This window comes from Peromyscus leucopus, chromosome 17 (genome assembly GCF_004664715.2).
Source record: "Peromyscus leucopus breed LL Stock chromosome 17, UCI_PerLeu_2.1, whole genome shotgun sequence".
In the NCBI taxonomy this organism is placed as follows: Eukaryota; Metazoa; Chordata; class Mammalia; order Rodentia; family Cricetidae; genus Peromyscus; species Peromyscus leucopus.
Genome location: NC_051077.1, coordinates 14,660,309 through 14,686,430, shown reverse-complemented (window position 1 = coordinate 14,686,430; position 26,122 = coordinate 14,660,309). Strand labels below are relative to the sequence as shown.

Genomic DNA, 26,122 nt, shown 5'->3' with positions numbered 1-26,122 from the left:
ATGAGAATTCCCAGGAAGAAGCTGTGTCTGCAGAGCCTGGGCAACAGATTGGAACTGCAGTGATATGGAGAGGTTGGAATGTTGCAGGTCCAGAGCTTAATTACTTTCTCTTGGATTAGCTTTAGCTCCTACACAGCCATTCCTTGCCCACCTCTGTGTCAGAGCTAACGGTCTGTGACTAACAAAGACCTTTTAGAATCTATTAACTTAGTAGACCATTAGCTTCCACCAGCCCAAAGGCTAAAATGCCATCAGATAGCATCTGAGGCCCATAGGAGAACTCCCCCATCTCTGATGTACCCAACAAGGTATTTTTTTAAATAATTTATTTAAAATTATCTTATGTGCATTGGTGTGAAGGTATCAGATCCCCTGGGACTGTAGTTACAGACAGCTGTGAGCTGCCATGTGGGTGCTGGGAATTGAATCCAAGTCCTCTGCAAGAGCAGCCAGTGCTCTTAACCACTGAGCCATCTCTTCAGAGCCCCCCTCACACACACACCCCCCACACACAAGGTATTTTTAAGTTGCCTTATGACTTTCTTTGTTCTGTGACTGTAAAACTTCATGAACTGTTTCCACATGGGATCACAGAACCTGGACTAATCTAGCTTGGTGTTTCCTAGCCCTTAGCCACTGAAATTTGATTCCAGAATAAATTATCTCTCATTCCCTTTGAGGTAAGAACTGTGTTAGTTTGAGGGGGGGTGGTTTTGGGTTTTGTTTTGTTTTTTGTTTTATTTTCTTTGCTTCCACACCTCCTCTTCACATCTTCTCAGTACCAGTGCCCAGCTACCTCCTGGACACTCTATAGTCTGGGGTGTTAGTATTCTGAACCACCCCTTGGGGACCTGCCCAGCATCCTGACATCATCTTATGTAAAATCCCCTTTAAGAAAATAACAATTCAGGAGGGAGGACAGGGGAACCTATGGTTGATATATAAAATGAATAGAAAAATCTCTTAATAAAAACAAAACAAAACAAAAAAACCTCCTCCCTCTCTCTCCCTCTCCCTCTCTCTCCCCCCTCTCTCCCTGCATCCCTCCCTTCCTCTCTCTTCCCTCTCCCCCTCCCTCTCTCCCTCCCTCCTTCCCTTGACCACCACCCCCATCTCTCTCTCTGTCCTCGCGTGGACATGTGTCTGCATTGGTATGAATAACTTTCCACTACTCCATGTCACAGCCCGCCAAGGCTTCTGCATGGTGTGCCTCCCTCCCTCATTCTCGGGGCACCTTGGCCCAAACCGGCCCCTGCCCCCGCCCCACGCCATATCATATCATACTATGGGGTAGCCCAGAGAAACCACTGATTTCCACCGATGCTTGAAGTACAAGCGCAAAAAAATAATAATAATAGTAGTAAAATAAAAAATAATAATAATAAAAAAGCCACTACAAAATAGCACCAGCTTTACAGATGTGCCTTGATGATAGGACACAGACTTCGCATATGCAGATCCAGGGCTTCCAAGCCCTTCCTGGGGTGTCTTCGGGGAAATCCTTAGCTGTGCAGTTTGGAATGGACTGACAGAGTGTCCCAGAAGCACCAAGTGAGTTCATGGGCTTCAGAGAAGGGAACTCCCTTCATCCTAAAGAAGAAACAGGAGAGACACTCTTTCTTCTCCAGAATAACAAGGATGTAATGCCGGGAAAGCTACAGCCATTTTTTTTTTAATATGTATGAGCCAGATGTGCTAGCTAGGGTATGACAGCTCAGCACATACCTTAATCCTATATTTGGGAGGTAGAGAAGGATTCCCATAAGTTCAAGCCTGAACAATATAGTGAGTTTCAGGCTATTCTGGGCTACAGAGCAACACCATACCCACCCATTCCCGCCCCTGATAGATACTATGCATGCAAGATATTTTAATACACACAATGGCATTTTATTCAGCCATAAAGACAAATGAAATTCGGTCATTTGTAAGGAACTGGGACTCCATTCTAAACTCTGAAAGACAAACATTTCATGTTCTCTTCCGTAAGAGGAATCTAGGTTTTAGGTTAAAAGTTTCAAAGATAAGCTGAAGAGATGGCTCAGTAGTTAGGAACATGGGCTGCTCTTCCAGAGGACTCTGGTTGGGTTGCCAGCACCCACATAGCAGCTCATGACTGTCTTGAACTCCAGTTTGGGGGACCTGAGTCCCTCTTCTAGCTTTCTCCGGCACCAAGCATGCATGCGGTGCACGGACATACATGCAGGAGGAACACCCATACATAGAAAATGATAAATACATTTTAATTCAGACATTAAAATAGAAGGGGGCCATGGCAAAGAGGGGGAAGCCAGTGGGAGAGAGAACAATGAGACAGTAACAGAGAGTCGATATAATCCATGTACATGTATGAAAAGTCATATTGTAACCTGTTACTTTGTACCATTAGTATACGCTAATAAAATGTCTAAAATGTTATGACAGTAACGTTTGTCATGTGTGTTCTACTGTTTGGAGGCCTTCTGAGGCAGGGGTTGCTGGACTCAAGACCCTCTGGCCTCAGTTTCCCAAGCGCTGGAATTCCCGTCACTCTGCTGATCCTTCTGTAAAAGCCAAATTCTCCATTCTTTAATTTAAAACTTGGGGCCCAGAGAGAAGCGGGGTGTTAGTAGTTTCCTGGTACGGCAAGCGTTCTCACGGGTCTTCCTGTTCCTCTTCTGTCACAGGTGTGGCCACCTGAGCCTCACCCAGGGCTCTAACATCCACTCCTCCCAAAGCACTGGGTCCCAACTCCAAAGCAATCTAAGGAAGCAGTTTTTCCTCCTGCCTTCTCACATTATGCTCAAGGTCATTTCCAAGGATTCCAAGGTCTTGAGGGGTGTGTGGAAAGTTTGTGGGGAGCATGTACAAAGTCCTCCAAAGGAGCATCTGTGGGGCCGTGAGGATAAATTTAAGGGAACCGCCAGCTCCAGAAACACTCTCAAAAAAAACCTGTCTATACCCACCCACACCCGTCCTAGAGCTGACGCATCTTCTTGTCGGCTCTCTAGCGCCATCTTGTGTCTTGTTCCTAAACAGCTACCAAGAGACGGTTTTGTCTTTTGATCGCATTTTTCAAGTTTTGCAGACGCCGTGTTCGACCTCCGCAGCTCTGAAGACGCCACTCCAAGCCTGGAATCAGTTCCCACCTACAAGACGGCACTATCTGAGGCTGAGATGCTGTCCAGCCGCAAATACCCGCTTCTCCCACTCCTTCTCCTACCGAGGCTTTTTCTTCAGAGTTTCAAGCCTCAGAAGGGCGGTGTGGGGCGAGCCGAGAGGGCGGTGTGGTGGATCGAGGAAGATGGCCTTTCCCTAGCATCCTACAATCCTCTACCGCGAGCTGCTTCCAAGCGCGGCAGCTCCACGCCGCTTCTGCCCACGTCCACCCAAGTCACCCGCGGCGTCTAGCCCGCTGAGGCTGCAAAGCTCACAGCGCTCCAGCCCGCAAACCGCCGCGGTTAGGCTCTGGCACTGCCCGGTGGCAGTGGGGTGGACCTGATGGCGAGCAGATGCTTGTGGCTCCGCCGCCGAGCCCTGGTTCACTAACAAGGGTACTCAGCCTGAGTGAGCGGCGGCTCAGCTGTGGTTTGCGGAGGAGGGGTGGAGGGGTGTGTGGCAGGAGGGTGGCAGGGGAGATGGGGTGGCGAGGGAGGCGGGGAAGCAAAGGGGAGGGACGGGACTGGAGAGAGAGCTCAGCAGTTAAAAGCCCTGGCTCCTCTTCCAGAGGTCTCGGGTTCGATTCCTGGCCTCTACATGATAGCTCTCAACTATCCACCTCCTCTCTGGCTACACCGGCAACCCACCCCCCACCCCACCCCCCACCCCCACCCCGGCACCAATCACGAAGTTTACACAAATAACATACAAGTAAAATGTCCTGAAGAAGGAAGGAGGGAGGGAGGGAGGGAGGGAGGGAGGAGGGAGGGAGGGAGGGAGGGAGGAAGAAGGAGGAGGGAGGAAGGAAGGAAGGAAGGAAGGAAGGAAGGAAGGAAGGAAGGAAAACAAAAACCCAGAATGCCAGGTGTAGTTGCACACGCCTTTTGTCCCAGAATTGGGGACACAGAGGCAGGATCTCTCTTGAATTTGAAGCCAACCTGATCTACATAGTGAGTTCCAAGCCAGCCCAGCCACATACTGAGAGCCTGGCTTAGAAAGAAGGAAGGAGTTAAGAAGAAAGAAGAAGGTATTTGGAGCATGATGCAGTTTCTGGTGTTCAACATCTTGCACCCCGCTGAATGGGTCTCACTATCTCCCTTTCCTTCATACTATAATATCAGAAACTCTCATTTAATTTCTTTGCATTTCAAGCAACAAGAACTGTTGTTTTGTATCGTATTGTTGAAGCAACATCCAAATTGCTCAACATCCTTAGTCATCAGGGAAATGCAAAACAAAATAACTCTGAGATACCATCTTACACCTATCAAAATGGCTAAGATCAAAAACACTGATGACAGCTTATGTTGGAAAGGATGTGGAGCAAGGGGAACACTCCTCCATTGTGGTGGGAGTGCAAACTTTGGAAATCAGTATGGTGACTTCTCAGAAAATTGGGGATCAATCTACCTCTAAGACCCAATGATACAATGATACCACACTTGGGCATATGCCCAAGGAATGCTCAATCATACCACAAGGACACTTGCTCAACTATGTTTATAGCAACATTATTCATAATAGCCAGAACCTGGAAATAACCTAGATGCCCCTCAACTGAAGAATGGATAAAGAAAACGTGGTACATATACACAATGGAGCACTACTCAGCTGTAAAAAAAAAAAAAAAAAAAAAAAAAAAAATGACATCATGAAATTTGCAGGCAAATGGATAGAACTAGAAAACATCATCCTGAGTAAGGTAACCCAGACTCAGAAAGACAAACATGGTATGTACTCACTCATAAGTGGATACTGGATGTAAAGCAAAGGATAATCAGACTACAACCCACAGCTCCAGAGAAGCTAGGAAACAAGGAGGACCCTAAGAGGGATGCATAGATCACCTTGGGAAGGGGAAACAGAGGAGATCTCCATGAGCAAACTGGCGGTGGGGGAGGAATAGAGGGGAGGGGATAGGGGATGAGAACATGAGGGAACTGGATAGTCAAGCTGGGGGAGGGACAGAGTGGGAAAGCAATGAAAGAGATATCTTGATAGAGGGAGACATTATTGAGTAAGGGAGAAACCTGGTGCTAGGGAAATAGGAATCCCCAAGGATGACCCCAGATTAGACTATTAGCAATAGTGGAGAAGGCCTTCCCTGGTAATCAGATTGGTGACTACCCTAACTGTCAACATAGAGCCTTCATCCAGTAACTGATGGAAACAGATACAGAGACCCACAACCAAGCACTAGGCTGAACTCCAGTAGTCCAGTGGAAGAGAGGGAAGAGGGATTCTATGAGCAAGGGCCATCAATAGCGCAATGGGAAACCTACAGAGACAACCAAATCAAACTAGTGGAAATTCATGAACTCTAGACCAACAGCTGTGGAGCCTGCAGGGACTAGGCCCTCTGCATATGGGAGACAGTTGTGTATTTTGGTCTATTTGAGGGGATCCTGACAGTGGGATTAGGATCTATTCCTGGTGCATGAGCAGGCTTTGCTGACTCCCCATGGGAGACCTTACCCTTTTGGAGGAGGGGATGGGGGGCAGCTGGAGGGAGCGAGAGGAGGGATGAGAGTGGGATCTGTGTTTGGTATGTAAAATGAATAAGAAAAATTTTTAATTAAAAAAGAAAAAGAAAAAAAACAGCATCCAAGTCTGTGTAGCAGAGAACGACCATGAATTTCTAACATTCTTCTGCCTCCCTCTCTCCTGAGAGCCAGAGTAACAAGCATCTGTCACCGTGGATGGTTTATGCAGCACTAGGGACTGAACTTCATACACGCTAGACAAGCACTCTATCACAAGCCGAGTACCCAGGCTTGTGTTTCTATTTTGTTGTTTGGTTTGAGACAAACTCTCTTGTCACCCAGTGACAGGCTTATGCCACCATGCCCACCGACCCAACCCACATTTTTTTAGTATATTGGAATTAGCATGCCTGGACTGCTGCTATGAAACGACACAGTTGTGGTTATATATTGTGTACCCTAATAAACTTGTATGAAGGTCCGAGGACAGAGACAGCCACTAGATTAAACACAGAGGCCAGACAATGGTGGAACACACCTTTAATCCTATCACTCGGGAGGCAGAGATCCATCTGGATCTCTGTGAGTTCAAGGCCACACTGGAAACAGAGCCAGGCAGTGGTGGCACACACTTTTAATCCCAGTTCTGGGAAGCACACACGCCTTTAATCCCAGGAAGTGACATGGTTAGGCAGAGAAAGGTATATAAAGTGTGAGGAAACAGAAACTAAGCAGTTCAGCTGAGATCCTTTGGGATGAGGACCTACAGGCTTTCAGTCTGAGGGAACAGGATGGCCTCAGGAATTGGCAAGATGAGGTTGGCTGCAGCTTGCTCTGCTTCTCTGGTCTTTCAGCTTTCACCCCAATATCTGGCTCCAGGTTTTTTATTAGAAGGCCATCTAAGTTTTGAACAACACGTACTTTTTTACTGTAGCACCGTCATGACATCAGATTTGTCTGATTTTTTTTTTTTTACCATTTAATATTCACCCAGGTTCCAAATACACAGTGTGGTAAATAAGAGGCTGTTTGAGCATTAATAAAAAATTATCTTTAAAAAGTTTCGGTTTAGAAAAAAAATTTCCCCTCCAGAGCAGGCATGGCAGTACATACCAGCATGGGAGAGGAGGAGGCGGGAGAATTGGCAGTTATAGCCTGTGACACACAGCAATATCTGGCCTTAACATGCAAAAGGGGGAATGGGGGAGAGAACGAAAACAAAGCTTACCTTCTGCCCTGTCACTGAGAAAGCGAGGCTTTGTTTCCCGAACTCGCGTAAATATTAATTCTTGTAAATATTTCAAAGATCGAGATAACCAGTTGAGATGACAAAACCCTAAGAGACCACGATTAAAACTGTTAACAAACACAAAAGTCTGGGCTCCAGGTTACTGAGAAAAGTAAGATGGCCTTACAGGGTTGTCTGCTGTACTGCCGCTCTCTTCCTTAGGGTTTCTACTGCTGTGAAAAGACACCCACCGTGACCACAGCAACTCTTATAAAGGGAAATGTTTAACTGGGATGGCTAACAGTTCAGAGGTTTAGTTCGTTATCATCGTGGCGGGACCTGATTGCATGCAGGCAGGCACGGTGCTGGAGAAGGAGCTGAGAGTTCTCTATCTTGATCTCCAGGTAACAGGAAGGGAACTGTAGTAGGTGTAACTTGAGCACAGGAGATCTCAACCCCCACGCCCACAGTGACACACTTCCTCCAACAAGGCCACATCTACTTCAACAGGTTCACACCTCCTAATAGTGCCACTCCCTATTAGCTTATGGGGGCCAATTACAATCAAATCACCACAACTACCAAGTATAACACTCTGATAAATGTGGGTGACCCTCTCTTCAGATGCCTCTCTCTAGGGCAGCAGTTCTCAACCAGTGTGTCACGCCCTCTTTGGGGATCCAATGACCCGTTCACAGGGGTCTCCTAACACCATCTGCATATCAGCTATTTACATCACGATTTGTAATCGTAGCAAAACTACAGTTATGAAGTATCAACGAAAATAATTTTATGGTTGGGGGGTCACCACAACATGAGGAACTTTATTAAAGGAACGAAGCATTAGGAAGGTTGAGAACCACTGTTCTAGGGCATGTAATGCTGTCCTTTCTTTAAATGTTTTTATTAACATATATTAATCATGTGTAATAATGGGCTTCATTATATCAATTTCATATATGTGCATAATGTGTTTTGTCAAATTCACCCCCTTTATCCTTTCTTGTCCCTCTCACTTATACTAATATCCTTTCTCTTCCCAACTAGTCTATTTCCACATCCTGTGTGTGTGTGTGTGTGTATGCACATGCATCAGTGAATTTCATTGGGATTATTTATAGAAGCATGGGTGAGGGTTTGTTTACAAAAACATGGGTATCAGAGCAATAGCCACACTAGTGAAGCAAAAGTCTTTCCCTCTCCCACCTGCCATTAACTGTGTATCAATCTTCAGGAGAAATGAGGCTTCATAATCTACTTCCTGTCTGTGGTGGTTTGAAAGAAAATGGCCCTCAAATAGAGTGGCACCATGAGAAGGCATGGCCTTGTTGAAGTAGGTGTAGCCTTGTTGGAGAAAGTGTGTCAGTGTAGGAGCAGGCTTTGAGGTCTCTTTTGCTCAAGCTTCCCTCAGTGTGACTTTCAGTCAACTTCCTGTTGCCTGCAAGATGTAGGACTCTCAGCTACTCCTCCAGCGCCACATCTGCCTGCATGCTGCCATGCTCCCCGCCATGATGATAATGGACTGAACCTCTGAAACTATAAGCCACCACCTCAATTAAATGTTTTCCTTTGTAAGAGTTGCTGTGGTCATGGTGTCTCTTCCCAGCAATAGAAACCCTAACTAAGACCCCCTCCCATGACAAGGTATTGACAGGTCTATCCTAATTTACTGTGATAAAGACCATGACCAAAAGCAACATAGGGAGGAAAAGGTCTTTTGGGCTCACACAGCCCGATGATGGTCCATCACTGAAGCCCAAGCAGGGCAGAAACCATGAAGGAATGCTGCTTACTGGTTTATTGTTCATGCTTGCTAGACCTGTTTTCTTATACAACCCAGGACCACCTGCCTGGTAATGGCACTGCCCAAAGTGGGCTAGCCCTCCCACATCAGTCATTAATCAGGAAAATGCCACACAGACCTGCCTACCAGCCAATCTCATGATGGCATTTTCTCAGGTGTTTCCCTCTTCCAGAGGACTTGTATCACGTTGACAAAAATCTAACCAGCATAAAGTCCTGTCTAGTGCAGGTAATTACAGCTGTTGTGAGTTTAAGTGTGCCACAGCCCTGTCATGCCTGGGAGTCCGTCATCCCAACCTTCCCTGTCCCGTCCTCCAGCTCTTACATTCTTTTCCTCATTTCTGTGATGTTCCCCACTGAGCCATGGAATGGGTGATACAGACATTCCATTTCTATCTGAGTACTCAACAGTCACTTTTTTCTCCTCTTTGTGTATTTTATTTTGTGTGCATTGGTGTTTTGGATATATATATTATATATATTATATATATTATATATATTATAATATATATATTGGTTTTTCGAGACAGGGTTTCTCTGTGTAGCTTTGCACCTTTCCTGGAACTCGCTTTGGAGACCAGGCTGGCCTCGAACTCACAGAGATCCGCCTGGCTCTGCCTCCCAAGTGCTGGGATTAAAGGCGAGCGCCACCACCCGCCAGGCGGTGCTCTTAACCACTGAGCCATCATCTCTCTGGCCCCAACAGTCACTTATTTTCAACACATTGACCAATTATGTCTCTGCACTCACACTGGCTGCTGCAAAAACAGCTTTTCCAATGAAAGCTGATCCTTCTTCTAAGCTTCTCCTTCCCCAAATGCTCATGCTTAAATGTATATAAAAACTGTTTCTTCATAAACTCAGATTTAGCTTCCCCCAAAACAAAACAGCCATGGAAGAAAATGTAGGGTGAAAAAGGCCGAGGAGAAAACACCCTGACTCTGACTTGACCCCAGAGCCAGGGCTTGAAATCCCACTAATCCCTGAACTTGCCCCAGAGTCAGGCCACAAAACCCCACCAATCCCAAGCCACCCTGGAAAGCCCTCCCAAAAAAGAAACCCTCTATAAGCTCTGTACCCTGTTCAGGTTTGCGGCTGCTTCTCACCCTGGAGGCAACTGCCCTCCTGGATTCTTCCTTTCCAGTAAATCTCCAAGTAAGGTTTGTTGTGGTGTGACATTTTTGCAGAACAGAGCCCAGCTGTAACAACTTTTGCCAGAGCCAGAGCAAAGCAGAACTGTGACCCTTTTCTTCACTGGGGAAACTTTCCCTTGGCAGAGCAGAGTTGTTACACTCCACGGGATGTGAGCAGAGCTGAAACACTTCTCCAGAGAAGAAAGAGCAAAGCTGTAACCACGTTGCTGGGGAAACCATCTCCTCTCCAAACCCTCCTCCTTTCCCTGGAGCAGAGTTGTAAACTACTACACTTACAGGGACTTTGTGGTCTTCCTTGACTGCCAGGATACCTTTCCATCCAAGCTGCAACACTGACCGGAAACTGCTTTTCAATCTTGAGAATCTCTGAAGAACGTGTTTCAGGCCCTGAGTTCAATGGCCAGCACTGAAAAGAAAACTGGATTTTCTCCACTCACAGCGGAGTGTGATTTGAGCTCTCACCCAATCCCTTGCAAAATGGAAATAGAACGTAGTGATTGGCACTGTTGTGTGCCATGGGATGTTTGCTTCTGTTGGGGGAACCCTTGTTGGAATTCCTGGCCTCTCCCCCAGCTACATGACCCCACATACGCAGTCCAGTAGCCAAGTAAGGGGCTTTACGTCCTATGTAATCCATCACACAAGCTATGCACATGCGTGGCGTAGCTCTGCAAGCCCATAGGCACATGTGCAGGGGAATAACTTAGATTCCCAGTCTTCCCACCCCACTACCCCCCACCCCCACCTTCTCACTTTGCATGTGTCTTCCACAGGCCTGGTCACACTCTCTTCTGTCCCTCCCTTCTCCTAATAAAACTCCGATAGTGGGTTTTGTTGTACCTCGTGGATTTTCTCGCAGGGTAACAGCGCCGCTTAATGAATAACATTGCAATGTTGGTTTTAACGCAGAAGCGCGCAATGTTATTGATTAAGCTTGATGGCGTGCCAGCCTTGTCCTGCTTTCTAGAGATGGACCTGCTATTTCAGTTGGGGCTATAGAAGGCAGTAAGTTAGGCGGGCAAGTGCCTGGGAATCCCGTGTCCTTTATCACTCCTTCCTGCCTCTTAATCTCCCAGAGGACTCTCCTCCAGTGCCGTGGAATGTTCCTGTGACCCCTGAACTTGCCACCGTGGAGTCCTGAGGTTCTGTTGCTCTGACAACCCCCATTACCCACCGTGTCTGTATCAGAGCCGCCAAGGTTCTGGGAGAAGGAGACCTGAAGCAGGGTCGCCGTTGTTGAACATTTACGTTCAACCATGACTAGTCTTTCCGTGTTCAGGGACATACCCCCAGCCCAGAAGCTGGAAGGTAGCTTACTAAAGACCTACAGGCACGATGATTATCCTAGCAAGATGTTCCTGGCCTACAAAGGTAGGGGCCAATCATTTCAGCGTTTAAGGTTTTCTACACATTTTGACTGGCTGTAAGTGGGCAGTGGCCCCAGTGGAGGAATGAATAGTCCATGCCCCTGCATTTGGGAAAGCTTTAGTGTATTAACAGAACTGCCCAGAGCCTAGGAGAGCACTGAGGGTTCCAAGTCATCCCATTCCCTGTGCCCTTTGCTGAGGACTTCTGGGAATTTGGGAGGAGCCAAGTCTTCTTCTCTATTGACAGAGTACCTGCCTAGCATTCCTGAAGCCCTTCATTCAATCCCTAGCAAATAATCCAAGTATGGCACTCACCTGTAACCCCAGCACCTGAGGGGTGGAGGATCAGATGTTCAAGGTCATTCTCAGCTACAAAGCAAGTTCAAGGCCAGCCTGGGATGCTTAATGAGAGGGGGAGAGGACAAGGGAAGACAGAGAGAGACAGACAAAGAGACACAGAAAAAGAGGGGCAGAGACAGACAACCCTTCTCATATGGAATCAGGCCTCCCCATCAAGAAAGCCAGTGCGTACTTTGTTTAACTTATTGAATGTCTAACTTATTTTGTATGTAAACTGTAACCTTTAAAATGCATAGGTTTCAGCTGCCTTTGTTGCTATTCTGTTTTGTTTGTGGTTTTTGTTTTTCAGACCATGTCTTCCTATATAGCTCAGGCTGGCCTGAAGCTATGGACCAGGCTGGCCTGAAAATGATCCTCCTGCCTCCTCCCCTCCTTAGTGCTGGGGTGACAAGCCTGGGCCATCAAGCCTGACTTAGCTGAGGTTCTTGTTGTTGATGGTAGTAGTTGTGGTTGATATACTGTGTACCCCAATAAACTTATCTGGGGGTCAGAGAACAGAACAGCCACTATATCAAACATAGGTTTAGGCAGTGATATCACACGCCTTTAATCCTAACATTCCAGAGGATCTCTGTGAGTTCAAAGCCACACTGGAAACAGCCAGGCATGGTGACACACCATGAAGTGATGGAAGGAAGCAGAAAGGTACATAAGGCGTGAGAATTAGGAACTAGAGCCTTTTTTAAGCTTTTAGCAGTTTAGCTGAGATCCATTCGGATGAGGAATCAGAGTCTTTCAGTCTGAGGAAACAAGATCAGCTGAGGAATTGGTGAGGTGAGGTTGGATGTGGCTTGTTCTACTTCTCTGATCTTTCAGCATTCACCCCAATACCTGGCTCCTGGTTTGTTTTTATTAATCAGACCTTTTAAGATTTGCGTTACAGGTGGTGTTTTGTTTTTAAACACAATCATCACTGTTTTATGAAAAGAAAGAAGAAGGGAGGAGAGAGAGAAAAAATATAAGTGTTCATGGGTATTTCCAAAGCCCCAAGAAACACACAGGAGACTTGTGGTTTATGGGCCACTGTCCCAGAGACCCCCAAGACTGGGCACACAGAACTTCCTTTGACGTCTCTCCACAGTCTGCATGACCGAACAAGGCCATCCCTGGATTTCTCTCGTGGTGCGCAGGACTCGCCTGCAGATTTCACAGGACCCCTCTCTGAACTATGAATACTTACCCAGGATGGGCATGAAATCATTCATCCAAGCCGCCTTGGAACTCCTCTTTGGAAAACACAGCCAAGCCATTGCAGAGAAAAGGGTGAGGCACCGAGAGGAGATACAGGGCTGCATGACATGCAAGGGCCTCCTCCACCTTGACAAAGGCAATTCCCAAGACTCTGAGAGTCCATAGATTTTGTGCTGGGAAGCCCAGCTGGGAGCCATCCTCCTCATTCAGTCATTCAGTTGCACCCACTCCCGCTGTTTGAAAACTCTAAGTAGGTCGTTTCAATATAAAAGGAAAAAGAGGGGTTGGGGATTCAGCTCAGTGGCAGAGCACTTGCCTAGCATGCACAAGGCCCTGGGTTCGGGTCCTCTGCTCTGGAAAAAAAAAATAATAAAGGAAAAAGGAAGAGGGCTGAGCCGGGTTGGGGTGGCGCACGCCTTTAACCCCCGCACTCGGGAGGCAGAGGCAGGCGGATCTCTGTGAGTTCGAGGCCAGCCTGGTCTACAGAATGAGATCCAGGACAGGCACCGAAGCTACACAGAGAAACCCTGTCTCAAAAAAAAAAGGAAAAAGGAGGAGGGCTGAAATGCTGAGCATGTGTAAGGCTCAGTCCAACCCCAGAACCGAAAGTAAGACAAAAATCTGAGTCGGGGGTATGCCGGTGTGACCGCCGGTGTGACCATGGATCCTTTTAAAACGTTCCTTTCACGTGCCGCTTGCTGACAGGTAGGGGGTGTCCACACTGTTGGTGACAGTGGAGCCTTCCAGCTGGGGGCCCAGTTTCTCAGGATGTGGCGGAAGAATTTGAAAACCGTTTGCATTGTCTCCTGTCAAAAGGGTGAGTGTTGCCAATCCCTGCCCTGTGTGCCATCTCCGCTCTTACCCTCACTACCTGTCAGGAGGAAAAAAAATATGGTAGCTATGCCAAGCTATGTCCACCCTTTTCCTGTGACGGCCCTACCGCCAGTCAGTAATCCTTACCCCCACCCTCTGGCATCTCTGCCGCCTCTGTTTCTCCATTTCCATGGACCCCAGCTGGTGGGGGGGTCTGTGTTCCCACAGAACAGTATGGACTCATCTTCCAGGACATGGGCTTTACAGTTTATGAATACTGCATCTGGAACCCCAAGGAGCTGTGCTCAGACCCCACCATGTTCTTCGATCTGATGGAGGTAGGGGGTCCCCCCACTCAAAATCGTCTCCCTCTATAAACCTGGCTTATGGCCTATTCTTCCCCCTGACTTATTGGCCTCCGATTGGCTTGGATTTGCCAGGATTTTTAGTGAGAATAAACCTAAGAGATTATTTCTCCTCGAAATGCCTGGTGTCACCGGCCCACGGCTAGAGGTGGTGCCTTGATGAGACAGGTGTCTTCCTACAGCATATCCCAGCTGACAGTATCCTTGTGATTGGGAACATTATTGACTGCAGGTTCACGCAGACTCAGTGGACAAATCTGATGTCCATCATTAAGGTCAGCAGAACTTCCTGCCTCGTTCCCCCGGGCCCTGTCACATCTGCTTCTCCCCAGCAACCTCGTTCTTTTGGATTCTTTTTTTTTTTTTCCCTTGCAGAGCAAGCATATATTCCCATTCTTTGACGTTCCCTGTCAAGGTCTGTCCACAGGTGACCTGGAAGAAGACACCAGACTCTTACAGTACTTCGTGCTCCTAGGGTTTGAGTTCTTCTGCAGCCAATCCCTGTCCAAGAGTTTTGGCATTTATGGTATGGTATGGGCAGAAGGGTAAGAGAAATGGGGAACAAAAGTGTTGTCATATCCATCACACAAGTGATTTTTTTTTTTAGTGAGCTTACAAAATAATGAGCTTCTTATAATGTTCTCTCTGTCTCTGTCTCTCTCTCTCTCTCTCTTACACACACACACACACACACACACACACACACACACACACTCTATATTTTCCCCACTGCCCTACCTTATCCCTCTACCAAAGGATTGATGTTTTCGACATCATTTATCCCCTGGAAGAAGGCTAGTACTCCAGAGAATCGCAGTGTGAGCAGAAAAGAGCACCCTTGAGCTAGAAGTCGGGTTCTGTGACTAAACCCAGCTACCCAAGTTACCCATACCTGTTCTAGTTAAAATTTCACCCTCTCAGGCGTCTGCTTCCTCAGCCGGAAGATGAGGAGGAAGTACTTGGCAAATCTTTCAAGCTCTCTCCTCCGTGCACACTCTTGCTTGTGGATGCTCTTTCTGCTTTTGGGGGTCAAATACTACCCTGGCTGGGCTGAGCTGGTGGCTCCACGGCTTGGCCCTGTCTCCTGCAAGGTTGGAGGGAGAGGTGGAGGTGGGATTCTGATCGTGAGGGAGGAGACCGAGGGTGAAGCTGTCTTCTCAACGCCGCAGATGAAGGAGTGGGGATCCTAGTCGTGGCAGCCCTCAGCAACCAGGACCTGCTGTGCGTCCTCTCGCAGCTGATGAACAATGTCCAGGCCCTGTGGGGAAACCCTCCGGCCACAGGGGCCCGGATAATCACTTCCATCCTCTGTAACCCTGCTCTGCTTGTAGAATGGTAAGGGGTGGGAGGGACTGGGCAAGGGAGGGCGGCTAGGGCTCCCACGTTCCTGCAGACTGCCCGGCTCACGGGATCCACCTGGGTGCTTCTTTTTCTCCTATGTGGCCCCTGTATCCCACTCATTCATGCACACATCCATCAAAGTTTACTGAGGGCCTTCTGTGTGCCGTGGCTCGAGCTATGCCAAGGGCTGCCCTGCCTTGCAGGAGTCGACAATGGCACCTTTATTTTAGAAATAAGCCAATGAGTTAGTTATCTGAACACTTCCAGACCGAGGAAACCTATTATTTTGTACATAAGCACGAATGTGGGGGGGGGGCCGCGCGCGCGCGCACACACACACACGAGAGAGAGAGAGAGAGAGAGAGAGAGAGAGAGAGAGAGAGAGAGACAGACAGACAGACAGACAGACAGACAGACAGAGACAGAGAGGCAGAGACTAGAGGGGGGGGATAAGATGAATTGCTAAACAATCTTATTAATAATAATTAAAAAAAAAAAAAAAACAGGAGCCAGACATTGGGGTGAAAACTGAGAGATCAGAGAAGCAGAAAGAAGCCAGTCATGTTCTTACCACTAGGAAATCCTCAGCCCAAGAGAGTTGCTTCCTGTATACACACGCCTTATATGCCTTTCTGTGCCCTGCCATCCTACTTCCTCTCTCCGCCGAGCTACATCACTTCCTCTTTCTGCCGAGCTCTATCACTTCCTGTCTGTCTGTACAGACCTTCAGACCTCTATGGTTAACTAGCACTGGGGATTAAAGGCGTGTGCCACCACGCCTGGCTCTGTTCCCAGTGTGGCCTTGAACTCACAGAGATCTGGATGGATCTCTGCCTCCCAAATGCTAGGATTAAAGGCGTGTGCTACCACTGCCTGACCTCTATACTTAATGTAGTGGCTGACTTGTTCCTGTGATGCCCAGATAAGCTTTACTGGGGTATAGACATAAAATATAGAGAGAGGAGAATGAGTGAGTGAGAGAGAGAGAGAGAGAGAGAGAGAGAGAGAGAGAGAGAGAGAGAGAGAGAGATCTGGGTCTGGCACATTGCTCCACAGGTAAAGGTACTTGCTGCCAAGGTTGATGACCTCAGGACCTGATGATTCCCAGGACCCACGTGGTGGAAAGAAAGATCCTACTCCTATAAGTTGTCCTCTGACCTACACACACACACACACACACACACACACACACACACACACACACGCTAAAACTAAGGTGGCAAAACCTGGGAGTCTACTTTTCATGCTTAAAATAGTATGGGGCTTGGGTCACTCAGCTTCCTGTGGCTGCAAGCTTTGTGTTCCCTCTCATTTTTGGAAGTCCAGGTGACAGTGTCCCTGGATCCTAGGGTGGAGCGACACATGGTGGTAGAGTTTGGGGTAACAAATGTCCACCTTATGTTGTCCAGAAAGCAAACGGAGGTAATGAAGGAGCTGGAGTCCTAATAGCCCCCCACTCCAACGACCTAACTTCCTCCCACAGCCAATAGTGACACAGCCTTTAACTCGTGGGCCTCGAGGAACCGTTTAAAACCCAAACCACAGCAGAATCAAATTCCCTTCCCACCATAGGTGCCACGGAGCCCAGGTTCCACCCATGTGCTTCCTGACATGGGTCAGGGCATGGAAAAAATAGGAAGAGGGGAAGCTACATTGGGAAGCGAGGAGACCCCTCCGTCCCGTTTCTTCCTTTTTGCCCTGGCAGGAAGCAGAGTATAAAAAGTGTTGTGGAGAACGTCATGCTGATCAAGGAGAAGGTGAAGGAGAAGCTCCGGCTCCTGGGGACCCCTGGGTCCTGGAATCACATCACCGAACAGAGTGGGACCCATGGCTATCTGGGACTCAACTGTAAGTTCCAGAACGGGACAACTCTCCCCTTCCTGACCCCAGACCTGTGTTTTAACACTGAGCAGCACTGACTGGGTGATCCGTTTGCAACTCCGCTCTGGGCTTTCCTCACGTCCTTGGGAAAGTGAGGCTGCTTCAGAGAGAGCGTTCTAGGACCCCAATGATACTGACACTTCTTATCCTCTAATTCTGCCTGGGCTTGAGAGGAATTATGAGTCCTGTGACTGTCCCAGACCAGCAGGTGGAGTTCCTGATCAAGAAGAAGCACATCTACGTCCCTAAGAACAGCCGCATCAATTTCACCTGCATCAATTCCAGGAACATCGACTACATCACGCAGAGCATCCACGAGGCAGTGATGATAACAGAGGGCTGAGAGGGGTGGTCTTCCCAAAGCTGTCCCTGATTGGAATGAAAGCTTTATGTCAACCTTGAAAAAAAAAAATACTGAATTAATTATGCATTACTATGCTCACCCTTTCATTTATTTATGAAGCAATGTGCTGGCCTGGGGTTGGGGAGGAGCTTCAGTGTAACACATGCCAAGCATAGGTGGAGCCCTAGATTCCATCCCTGGGAGACGTGTGTGTGTGTGTGTGTGTGTGTGTGTGTGTGTGTGTGTGTGTGTGTAAGAACAAGTATCCTCATAGGACATGGTTCAGTTCGTAACCATGTGTTGGTACTAAAGTGAACAGAAGTCAGTAGATATTGAGAGGTGTGCTGTGGTGTGTGTGTGTACACACACATGTGTATGCACATAAGTGCATGGTTTCAAGTGAGTGCAGTTGTATACATTCATCTGGTGTCTCTTCCAGAAACACAAACCAAGTTGTGCTCAAGTAGTTTTCTAATATGTCAATCATATTTGAGAAATCAAAAGGCTGAACCAAAATTCATGTGTAAACACTTAAAATTACTTTACAGGAATTAATTTTGAAAGAGATCAAAGATGAAAGGCTGTTGGCAGACTTTGCTTTGGGCTTCCAACTCACAAAAAGCAACTGGGAGACTTACTAATTATGAAAGCTCGGCCAATAGCTTAGGCTTATTACTAACTAGCTCTTACAACTCAAATGAACCCATTTCTATCACTCTACATGTTTTCACATGATTCATGGCTTTTTACCTCTCATCAGCATATCATGTTCATCTTGCTTCCCTACGCATCTCCTGGCATCTCTGCCTTCCTTCTTCCCAGTGTCCTCTGTGTCTGAAAATGCTGCCAAGCTATTGGCCACTTTTTATTAAACCAATGAGAGCAACACTTCTTCACATTGTACAAATATTTTAGAACAAACGTCTGTCTTAGTCACAGTTCTATTGCTGTGAACAGACACCATGACCAAGCCAACTTATAAAAGAAAGCATTTAATTGGGAGTGTGTTTACTGTTTCAGAGGGCTAGTCCATGACCATCATGGCAGGGAGCATGTCTGCAGGCAGGTGTGGCACTGGAGCAGTAGCTGAGAGATCATATCTTGATCTACAAGCAGAAAGAAAAAAGAGAGAGAGATGGGGCCTGGCATTGACTTTTTGTTTTGTTTTGTTTTTCAAGACAGGGTTTGTCTGTGTAGCTTTGCGCCTTTCCTGGATCTCACTATGTAGACCAGGCTGGCCTCAAACTCACAAAGATCCGCCTGCCTCTGCCTCCCGAGTGCTGGGATTAAAGATGTGCGCCACCGCCACCCGGAGGCATTGACTTTTGAAACTCAAAGTCCACCCCCAGTGACACATCTCTTCCAAAGGCCACATCCCCTAATCCTCCCTAAACAGTTCCACCAACTGGAACCCAAAGACTCAAATGGGGGCCATTCTCCTTCAAACCACAATAGCTGATGCTACCTAATTTCTAGTGTTACACATTATAATAATCAAGGTCTTGTGACAAGTAGATCAGTGAAACAGAACAGTGTCCAAAAAATAAACATTCCTGCTTATGAATAACTGACTTCTTACAAAGATACACAAGCAACATAACAAATTATGCCACGAAGGCTAGATCTGAAGGGAGGAAGGGAGGGAAGAAGAGAGAGAGAGAGGAAGTGTGTGGGTTCTTTCAAATGTGTGCAAGTGTAGCGGAGGCCAGAGACCCACCTCTCCCTGGAGCTAGAGTTACAGGTGGTTGTTGGAAACCAAACTGAGGCCCTCTGCAAGAGCAGTGTGGAGCCATCATGTGTACCAGGCTGGCCTCAAACCCTCAGAGATCTTCCCATCTGTGTCTCCCAAGTGCCAGGATTAGAAGCATGTACCACCACATCCAGCATAATACAGTACTTTTAAATGAGCAAAAGATTGGTTGTCTTAAAGGGTGAGAGGAGTTGAGGGCCAGGGAACAGAGAGGGATCACCACTGGATCCCTTTGGAGAGAAGTGATGTATGCTCACTAATTTGATGGTGGTGGTAACTCACAAATGCACACACACACATCAGAACTCATCAGATTGCAGGCTTCCAATGTGTGCGATTTATTCCATGTCAAACTAGACCTCAATTTTTGCCAAGTAGGATGGAGGACATCTGTAATTCTAGCACTTGGGAGGCTGAGGCAGGAGGATTGCAAATTCAAGGCAGGCCTATGCTATATGTTGACATGATCCTTTCTCAAAAAATATACATCTATACATATAAAAAATGTACATGCATACATAATAAAACCTCAATTAATAAGAATTCATACATGAGAAGAATGATAGTGAAAAGCTGAGAGGCCAGTGTGGTACAGAATCCTTATGAAAGCAGAGGACAGAGGACAGGGGCTGGAGAGATGGCTTAGCAGTTAAGAGCACTGGCTGTTCTTCCAGAGGTCCTGAGTTCAATTCCCAGGAACCACATGGCGCTCTCTTCTGGCCTGCAGGCAGAACACTGTATACATAATAAATAAATCTTGGGGGAAAAAAAGAAAGAGAAAGAAAGAGAGAGAGGGAAAGAGAAAGAGAGAGAGGAAGGAAGGAAGGAAGGAAGGAAGGAAGGAAGGAAGGAAGGAAGGAAGGAAGGAAGGAAGGAAGGAAGAAAGGAAGGAAGGAAGGAAGGAAGGAAAGAAGAAAGGAAGAAAGGAGAAAGCCAGCAGAGGACAGGAGGCGAAGGCTGCTGGGGAGATCAACATGCTGGGTGGTGCATTTATCCATCGGGCTAATCACTAGGCTACAGGCGTGTGAGTTGGTGGCTAGATAGAATGGAAGAAGAAATTATGTTAAGGTGGAGCTATTGATGCACTCCTTAAACACAGGTCCTACTGTAGCTGCCTGTTTTGAAAGAGGGTGATTTTCCTGCCAGGCATGTTGTCTCCCCAGTCAAGGCGTAGACAGCAACAATGCTTATTCTCAGATCACGTTCTTCTGCGTACAGACTCCCAGCCCAGGGAATGGAACCACCATAGTGGGGGAATCTTCCTAAACCAACCTAATCGAGATAACCTCGCACAGGCATGCCCAGAGGTCCATTTCCCAAGTCCATCTGGATCGTGCCCAGTTGACGTTTGAGATTAACCGTCACACCTTGTCTGAAAAATAGTAAAACAATAACAATAAAATCACATAAAAAAGTAAAAAATCACATGCACATAAACCACAGACAACATGAAAGGACTGAAAATAAGTGATTTGTTAGGGACAGTCACAATTGGGCAATGTTACCATTTCACCTATTGTGTTATGGAGGGGAATTAGAATGGGAAGGGAAACAGTTTCTTTTGGGGAGAGAATTGCCAGTCTACAGGAGCAGCTCAGCCCAAGACACTAGAGACAGACTGGCTTAGGTTCCAAAGATGGTCACTACACCTCAGAAGGTAAGAACGGTCACTAGCTGCTTTGTGAGTGGTTACTGTGTTGTAGAGATTATAAACTGCGGAGCTGTACTGTTCTAAGAGGTTTAAGTCCATCGTTTCATTTAACGCTCTAATAATCCACTGATGAATTATTACCACTACCATTGTGATTTTACCATCCTGATCAATCACACTTTTCATTTATGGGATGAATGAATGAGTGTGTGAGTGTGTGTGTGTGTGTGTGTGTGTGTGTGTGTGTGTGTGTGTGTACTCTATAGTTTCTGTTCCTGACTAACACACCAATCCAGTTACTTTACACACCATTATTCTCTCATTTTCAACATCATGGACTCTTGCACATCACATGCCCTGTTCCAAGCAGGGCTACAGGGTTCTCAGAGTTTGTGTGCCCTAAGCCAACTGTATTGTGATGGCTAAAGTTATATTTTAAGTTTAAATCACTGTGATTAATAGATCTATAAAACAAAAATGCCTCTAACCTGTAAGCCCCTCTTGCCCAAGGACAGATAACAACAAGGTTGGTCACCAAACTGCAAAGGATGTACTTGATCACACACAGGTAGGAGCTACATAGGCAGGAAGTATGTCAGGATGTACGCTTGCCCCCATTGGATGAAGGTGGGAAGTGGGTTTTGCCTTTATAGGCACCGAACTAACATAATCCGTGGCCATTCTCTGGGAATCCTGGGTATGAACCTGGCCAGTGTCCATCGTCCTGGTCGGTCTTTGATACAGCTTGCTTCAAATTTGACTCAAAAATTGTGGTCATGGTCTTATTCTTGCCCACTGGTATTAACACTACGTACTGTCTTGGGGACAGCTAATTGGTAAAGAGCTGCATCCCATCAGGCTGACCAGAACTTAAACACAGCAGAGTGGGAATGGGTTCCACTGTACTTCATAGAACTGAGAAACCTATTGCCCTCCTGAGGACACTTAGAACTGAGAAATGACTCGCCTGCCACTTGAGCTTCAGGGACAGTCACATCTAGTGGCTACAAAAATGTCACCTTCTGGGTGGTAGAGCACATCCTGTACAGTTGAGGCAACCAAACTTGTTTATAGAAGCTAAAACACATAGCTTGTTATCTAACATGAACAACAGCCCCCAGTATTCTAGGAAGTGATCTGTCCTTGGGCAAGTGTTCAAGACACTTTCGTTTGGGAGGTGGTGTGGCACGCCTTTAATCCCAGCACTCAGGAGGCAGAGCCAGGCAGATCTCTGTGAGTTCGAGGCCAGCCTGGTTTACAGAGTGAGTTCCAGGACAGGCACCAGAACTACACAGAAAAACCCTGTCTCGAAAAACCAAAAATATAGTAATTTAATTTAAACATAACTGTAGCCTTCACATTCCCTCTGCCCAGCAACACCTGTCTACCCTGCCTCCCCATCCCCAGGTACCGGCTCTTAGGAGACAAGTAGATGCCAAGCACTGAGAGGGGGTGGACTCTCTGCCAGCAGCCTGAGTTCTGTCTGATCCTCTCTTCCAGACAAGGCGAACACATCCCTGAGTCCCTCCAAATCAGACCCAGACCACAGAGAAGTTAATTTGATCCACACAGCATACTTAGTAACCCCCTATGAGGCCTCTCTGTCCCTTTCTCCAGACAGAGTCCCTGGCTGGCTAAGAATGCAGCTATTTCCTCCCTGTCTGGCTTGTTTATAAAGTAAGCCCCCTGAAGGCCTTGGGCCGTCCTATAGTTGATCTTGGCTGTCATTTTGACTGGATCTGATCTGTGAAGGTATTTTCTGAAAGCATTAACTGAACAGGAAAGATCTTGCCCCCACTGCCCCCCACCCCACCTCAATCCCCAGCAAGGATAGCACTTTCTGATGGCAGCCCAGATATAACGAAGTCTGGAGGGAAAGCAGTGTTGCTTTGCCTGCTGACTGTTCTCCTTATTGGTGACTGCATCTACCTTGCTGCTGCTGCTGCCACCACGGCAGCCACCACCATCACCACCACCATCCTTCACTAACAAAGAAATTCAGCTTCTTTGCCCTTCCAAGCTGAATGAAGACTCTCCAGGAATTTTCCAGGTCTTCAGCACCAGACTGGAAGTGCTGAGGGATCCAGCCTGCAGCTACCAGGGCTCTTGGCTTCTCCAGTGTGTAGGCAGCCATTGTTGGACTCCCTAGCCCACATCATGTTAAGTATTCTAATAGATCCCCTTTGTAATATATTCATCCTATGGATTCTTCTCCTCTTAAGAACCCCAACTGATACAGGCCATAGGACTCTCAGTTTGTGATCCTCACTCAATACAATCCTGCTTCTTAGAGGAGGCAGTTTGGAAGGTGGGGTTGTAGGTCAGTTGGTAGAATGCTTGCTTAGCATGTACCAGAACGGCATAAGGGTGTGGTGGCTGCACGCCTGAAATGTCAGCAGCTGGTAGGTGGAAGTGGAAGGATCAGAAGTCAAAGGTCTAAGGCCAGCCAGGGATAAGAAACCCTGTTGTAGCTTGAGTTTTTCTGCCTTGTTCACAGTCAGGACAAATCTTTGTCACCCGCCAGTCCCACAGCCGCTCAGACCCAACCAAGTAAACACAGAGACTTATATTGCATACAACTGTATGGCCGTGGCAGGCTTCTTGCTAACTGTTCTTATAGCTTAGATTAATCCATTTCCATAAATCTATACCTTGCCACGTGGCTCATGGCTTACCAGCATCTTCACATGCTGCTGGTCAAGGCGGTGACTGGCAGTGTCTCCCCGCCTCAGCCTTCCACTTCCCAGAATTCTCCTCTCTCCTTGTCCCACCTACTTCCTGCCTGGCCACTGGCCAATCAGAGTTTTATTTATTGACCAGTCAGAGCAATTTGACATACAGACCATCCCACAGCACCCTGTGTAAGTGGTGCATGCATGAGTGTGTGCGTGCATGCATGCGTGCATGTATGCGTGCGTGAATGCACGTGTGTCTATCTGTCTGTTTGTATATGTATGTGTGTGTCTCTGTGTGCATATGTGTGTGTATTTGTATGTGTGTGTCTGTGTGTGTATATGTGTGCGTGTGTGTGGTGTATATGTATGTGTGTCAATATGTCTGTGTGTCTGTGTGTGTGCATGTGTCTTTGTAGTTTGGAGAACAAGGATTTGCGGCATCACCTGCCCAGCAACTTTCTTGTGTTCCTCCAATGGAAATGAGTTTCCTAGGTGGAGGAGTCTATAACCAAAGAAAATTAGCTTTTCTACATTTTCTTACAACTTTTTTAAAAAGGAAAGTCTGGAGATTTGGAAAGCGTGCTTAGGAGTGAGACAGGCCTGGGTTCAAATCCATGTTCTGTTGGACACTAGAGAAGTTACCTGTTCTACGTGGTTTTCCTGTGTGAAATGAGGACAAAATTCTCTTTTATATGTCTGGCGAGGGCGGGTAATTTAGATCATTTAGATCCCTCTCATGGAGAGTTTGACTTGATGAGTTAGAAGGAGCCGTCTAGCAAGTCCCAGGGTCACTGAAGTCTCCAGGAAGGAATGTGTGGAGTCCCCAGGGCCAGGACAAGTTATAAACGACAGCTGAGTGTCCTTCTTGTCTCTCCCACTTCCATCGAATGTCTGCAAATTTGCTTGTTTTTATTTTGCGAAATAGGGTCTTGCTACCCAGCCGGGCTAGCCTTAAGCTCACAGTCTTCCTCCCTCAGGCTGTAAGGTGCCGGGACTCCAGGTGTGCACACCGCTGCTCCTCCACTCCTCCCGTGTGCCCACCGCTCCTCCTCCACTCCTCCGGGCGTGCCCACCGCTCCTCCTCCACTCCTCCCGTGTGCCCACCGCTCCTCCTCCACTCCTCCCGTGTGCCACCGCCCTCCTCCACTCCTCCCGTGTGCCCACCGCTCCTCCTCCACTCCTCCCGTGTGCCCACCGCTCCTCCTCCACTCCTCCCGTGTGCCCACCGCTCCTCCTCCACTCCTCCGGGTGTGCACACCGCTCCTCCTCCGCTCCTCCCGTGTGCCCACCGCTCCTCCTCCACTCCTCCCGTGTGCCCACCGCTCCTCCTCCACTCCTCCGGGTGTGCCCACCGCTCCTCCTCCACTCCTCCGGGTGTGCCACCGCTCCTCCTCCACTCCTCCGGGTGTGCACACCGCTCCTCCTCCACTCCTCCAGTGTGCCCACCGCTCCTCCTCCACTCCTCCGGGTGTGCACACCGCTCCTCCTCCTCCACTCCTCCCGTGTGCCCACCGCTCCTCCTCCACTCCTCCGGGTGTGCCCACCGCTCCTCCTCCACTCCTCCGGGCATGCCCACCGCTCCTCCTCCACTCCTCCGGGTGTGCACACCGCTCCTCCTCCGCTCCTCCCGTGTGCCCACCGCTCCTCCTCCACTCCTCCCGTGTGCCCACCGCTCCTCCTCCACTCCTCCGGGTGTGCCCACCGCTCCTCCTCCACTCTTCCGGGTGTGCACACCGCTCCTCCTCCACTCCTCCAGTGTGCCCACCGCTCCTCCTCCACTCCTCCGGGTGTGCACACCGCTCCTCCTCCTCCACTCCTCCCGTGTGCCCACCGCTCCTCCTCCACTCCTCCGGGTGTGCCCACCGCTCCTCCTCCACTCCTCCTCCACTCCTCCGGGTGTGCCCACCGCTCCTCCTCCACTCTTCCGGGTGTGCCCACCGCTCCTCCTCCACTCCTCCCGTGTGCCCACCGCTCCTCCTCCACTCCTCCGGGTGTGCCCACCGCTCCTGGCAGTGTATTTGCAGATTGCCGTCCTTCTGCCACACCTCTTCTATCTCCCCAGCTCTTCGCTCCGATTTCACCTTGGTGATGTCCTTTGCACTCTTGGATTTCCCTCATCCAGTCCCCAACCACACAAAGCAGTGGTCCCGGAGGACACGGCACTCACAGTCCCTGATTCTTCCAGAAAAGGATCGTGAGACAAATGAAAACCCCAGATGCGTATCTGGTGGCTCTTCGCCTTCCTGGCCTAAGGTAAGGGCCTATGTCCCTAGAAAAACACATCTTCTCGCATGCACATATAAAACATATGCAATGGTAGGAGCTCCCGGACCACGTGAGCCCCACCATCTCCTCAGCATCTGAGGGACCCTGTCAGGACAGGTGCCATCTTCGGTACCTTCGCAGGCGGTCACCCCAGAGTCACAGGTGCAGGAAGACTAGTCTCTACACCCCCATCTGCCTTCACGGGAGCAGGAGGCACCAATGCAGGGAAATTGCCACTGCCTGAAGAAATGCAAGAACAGCAAACCATCAACCCCGCATTGAACGCCGCCCTCAGACAGTGGAGAGACTGCAAA

The 26,122-nt window shown here is 48.2% G+C and overlaps 1 protein-coding gene across 1 annotated transcript; it reads left to right on the top strand.

The window, feature by feature from the left end:
- Positions 1-10,973: 10,973 nt before the first annotated feature.
- On the top strand, positions 10,974-17,557 carry Got1l1 (glutamic-oxaloacetic transaminase 1 like 1). The gene is made up of 9 exons (XM_028861470.2): positions 10,974-11,177; positions 12,615-12,796; positions 13,430-13,541; positions 13,766-13,875; positions 14,085-14,177; positions 14,278-14,428; positions 15,072-15,237; positions 16,949-17,091; positions 17,325-17,557. Exons 1-9 carry the CDS (start codon positions 11,063-11,065, stop codon positions 17,465-17,467), a joined length of 1,215 nt encoding a protein of 404 aa, XP_028717303.1. The 5' UTR covers positions 10,974-11,062; the 3' UTR covers positions 17,468-17,557.
- Positions 17,558-26,122: the final 8,565 nt, after the last annotated feature.

Excerpts from the sequence above, each read along its gene's own strand:
- Got1l1 (XM_028861470.2), top strand. The coding sequence starts at position 11,063 with ATGACTAGTCTTTCCGTGTTCAGGGACATACCCCCAGCCCAGAAGCTG. Across the intron at positions 11,178-12,614 it reads GATGTTCCTGGCCTACAAAG|TCTGCATGACCGAACAAGGC; the intron begins GTAGGGGCCAAT and ends GTCTCTCCACAG. Across the intron at positions 17,092-17,324 it reads TGGCTATCTGGGACTCAACT|ACCAGCAGGTGGAGTTCCTG; the intron begins GTAAGTTCCAGA and ends TGACTGTCCCAG.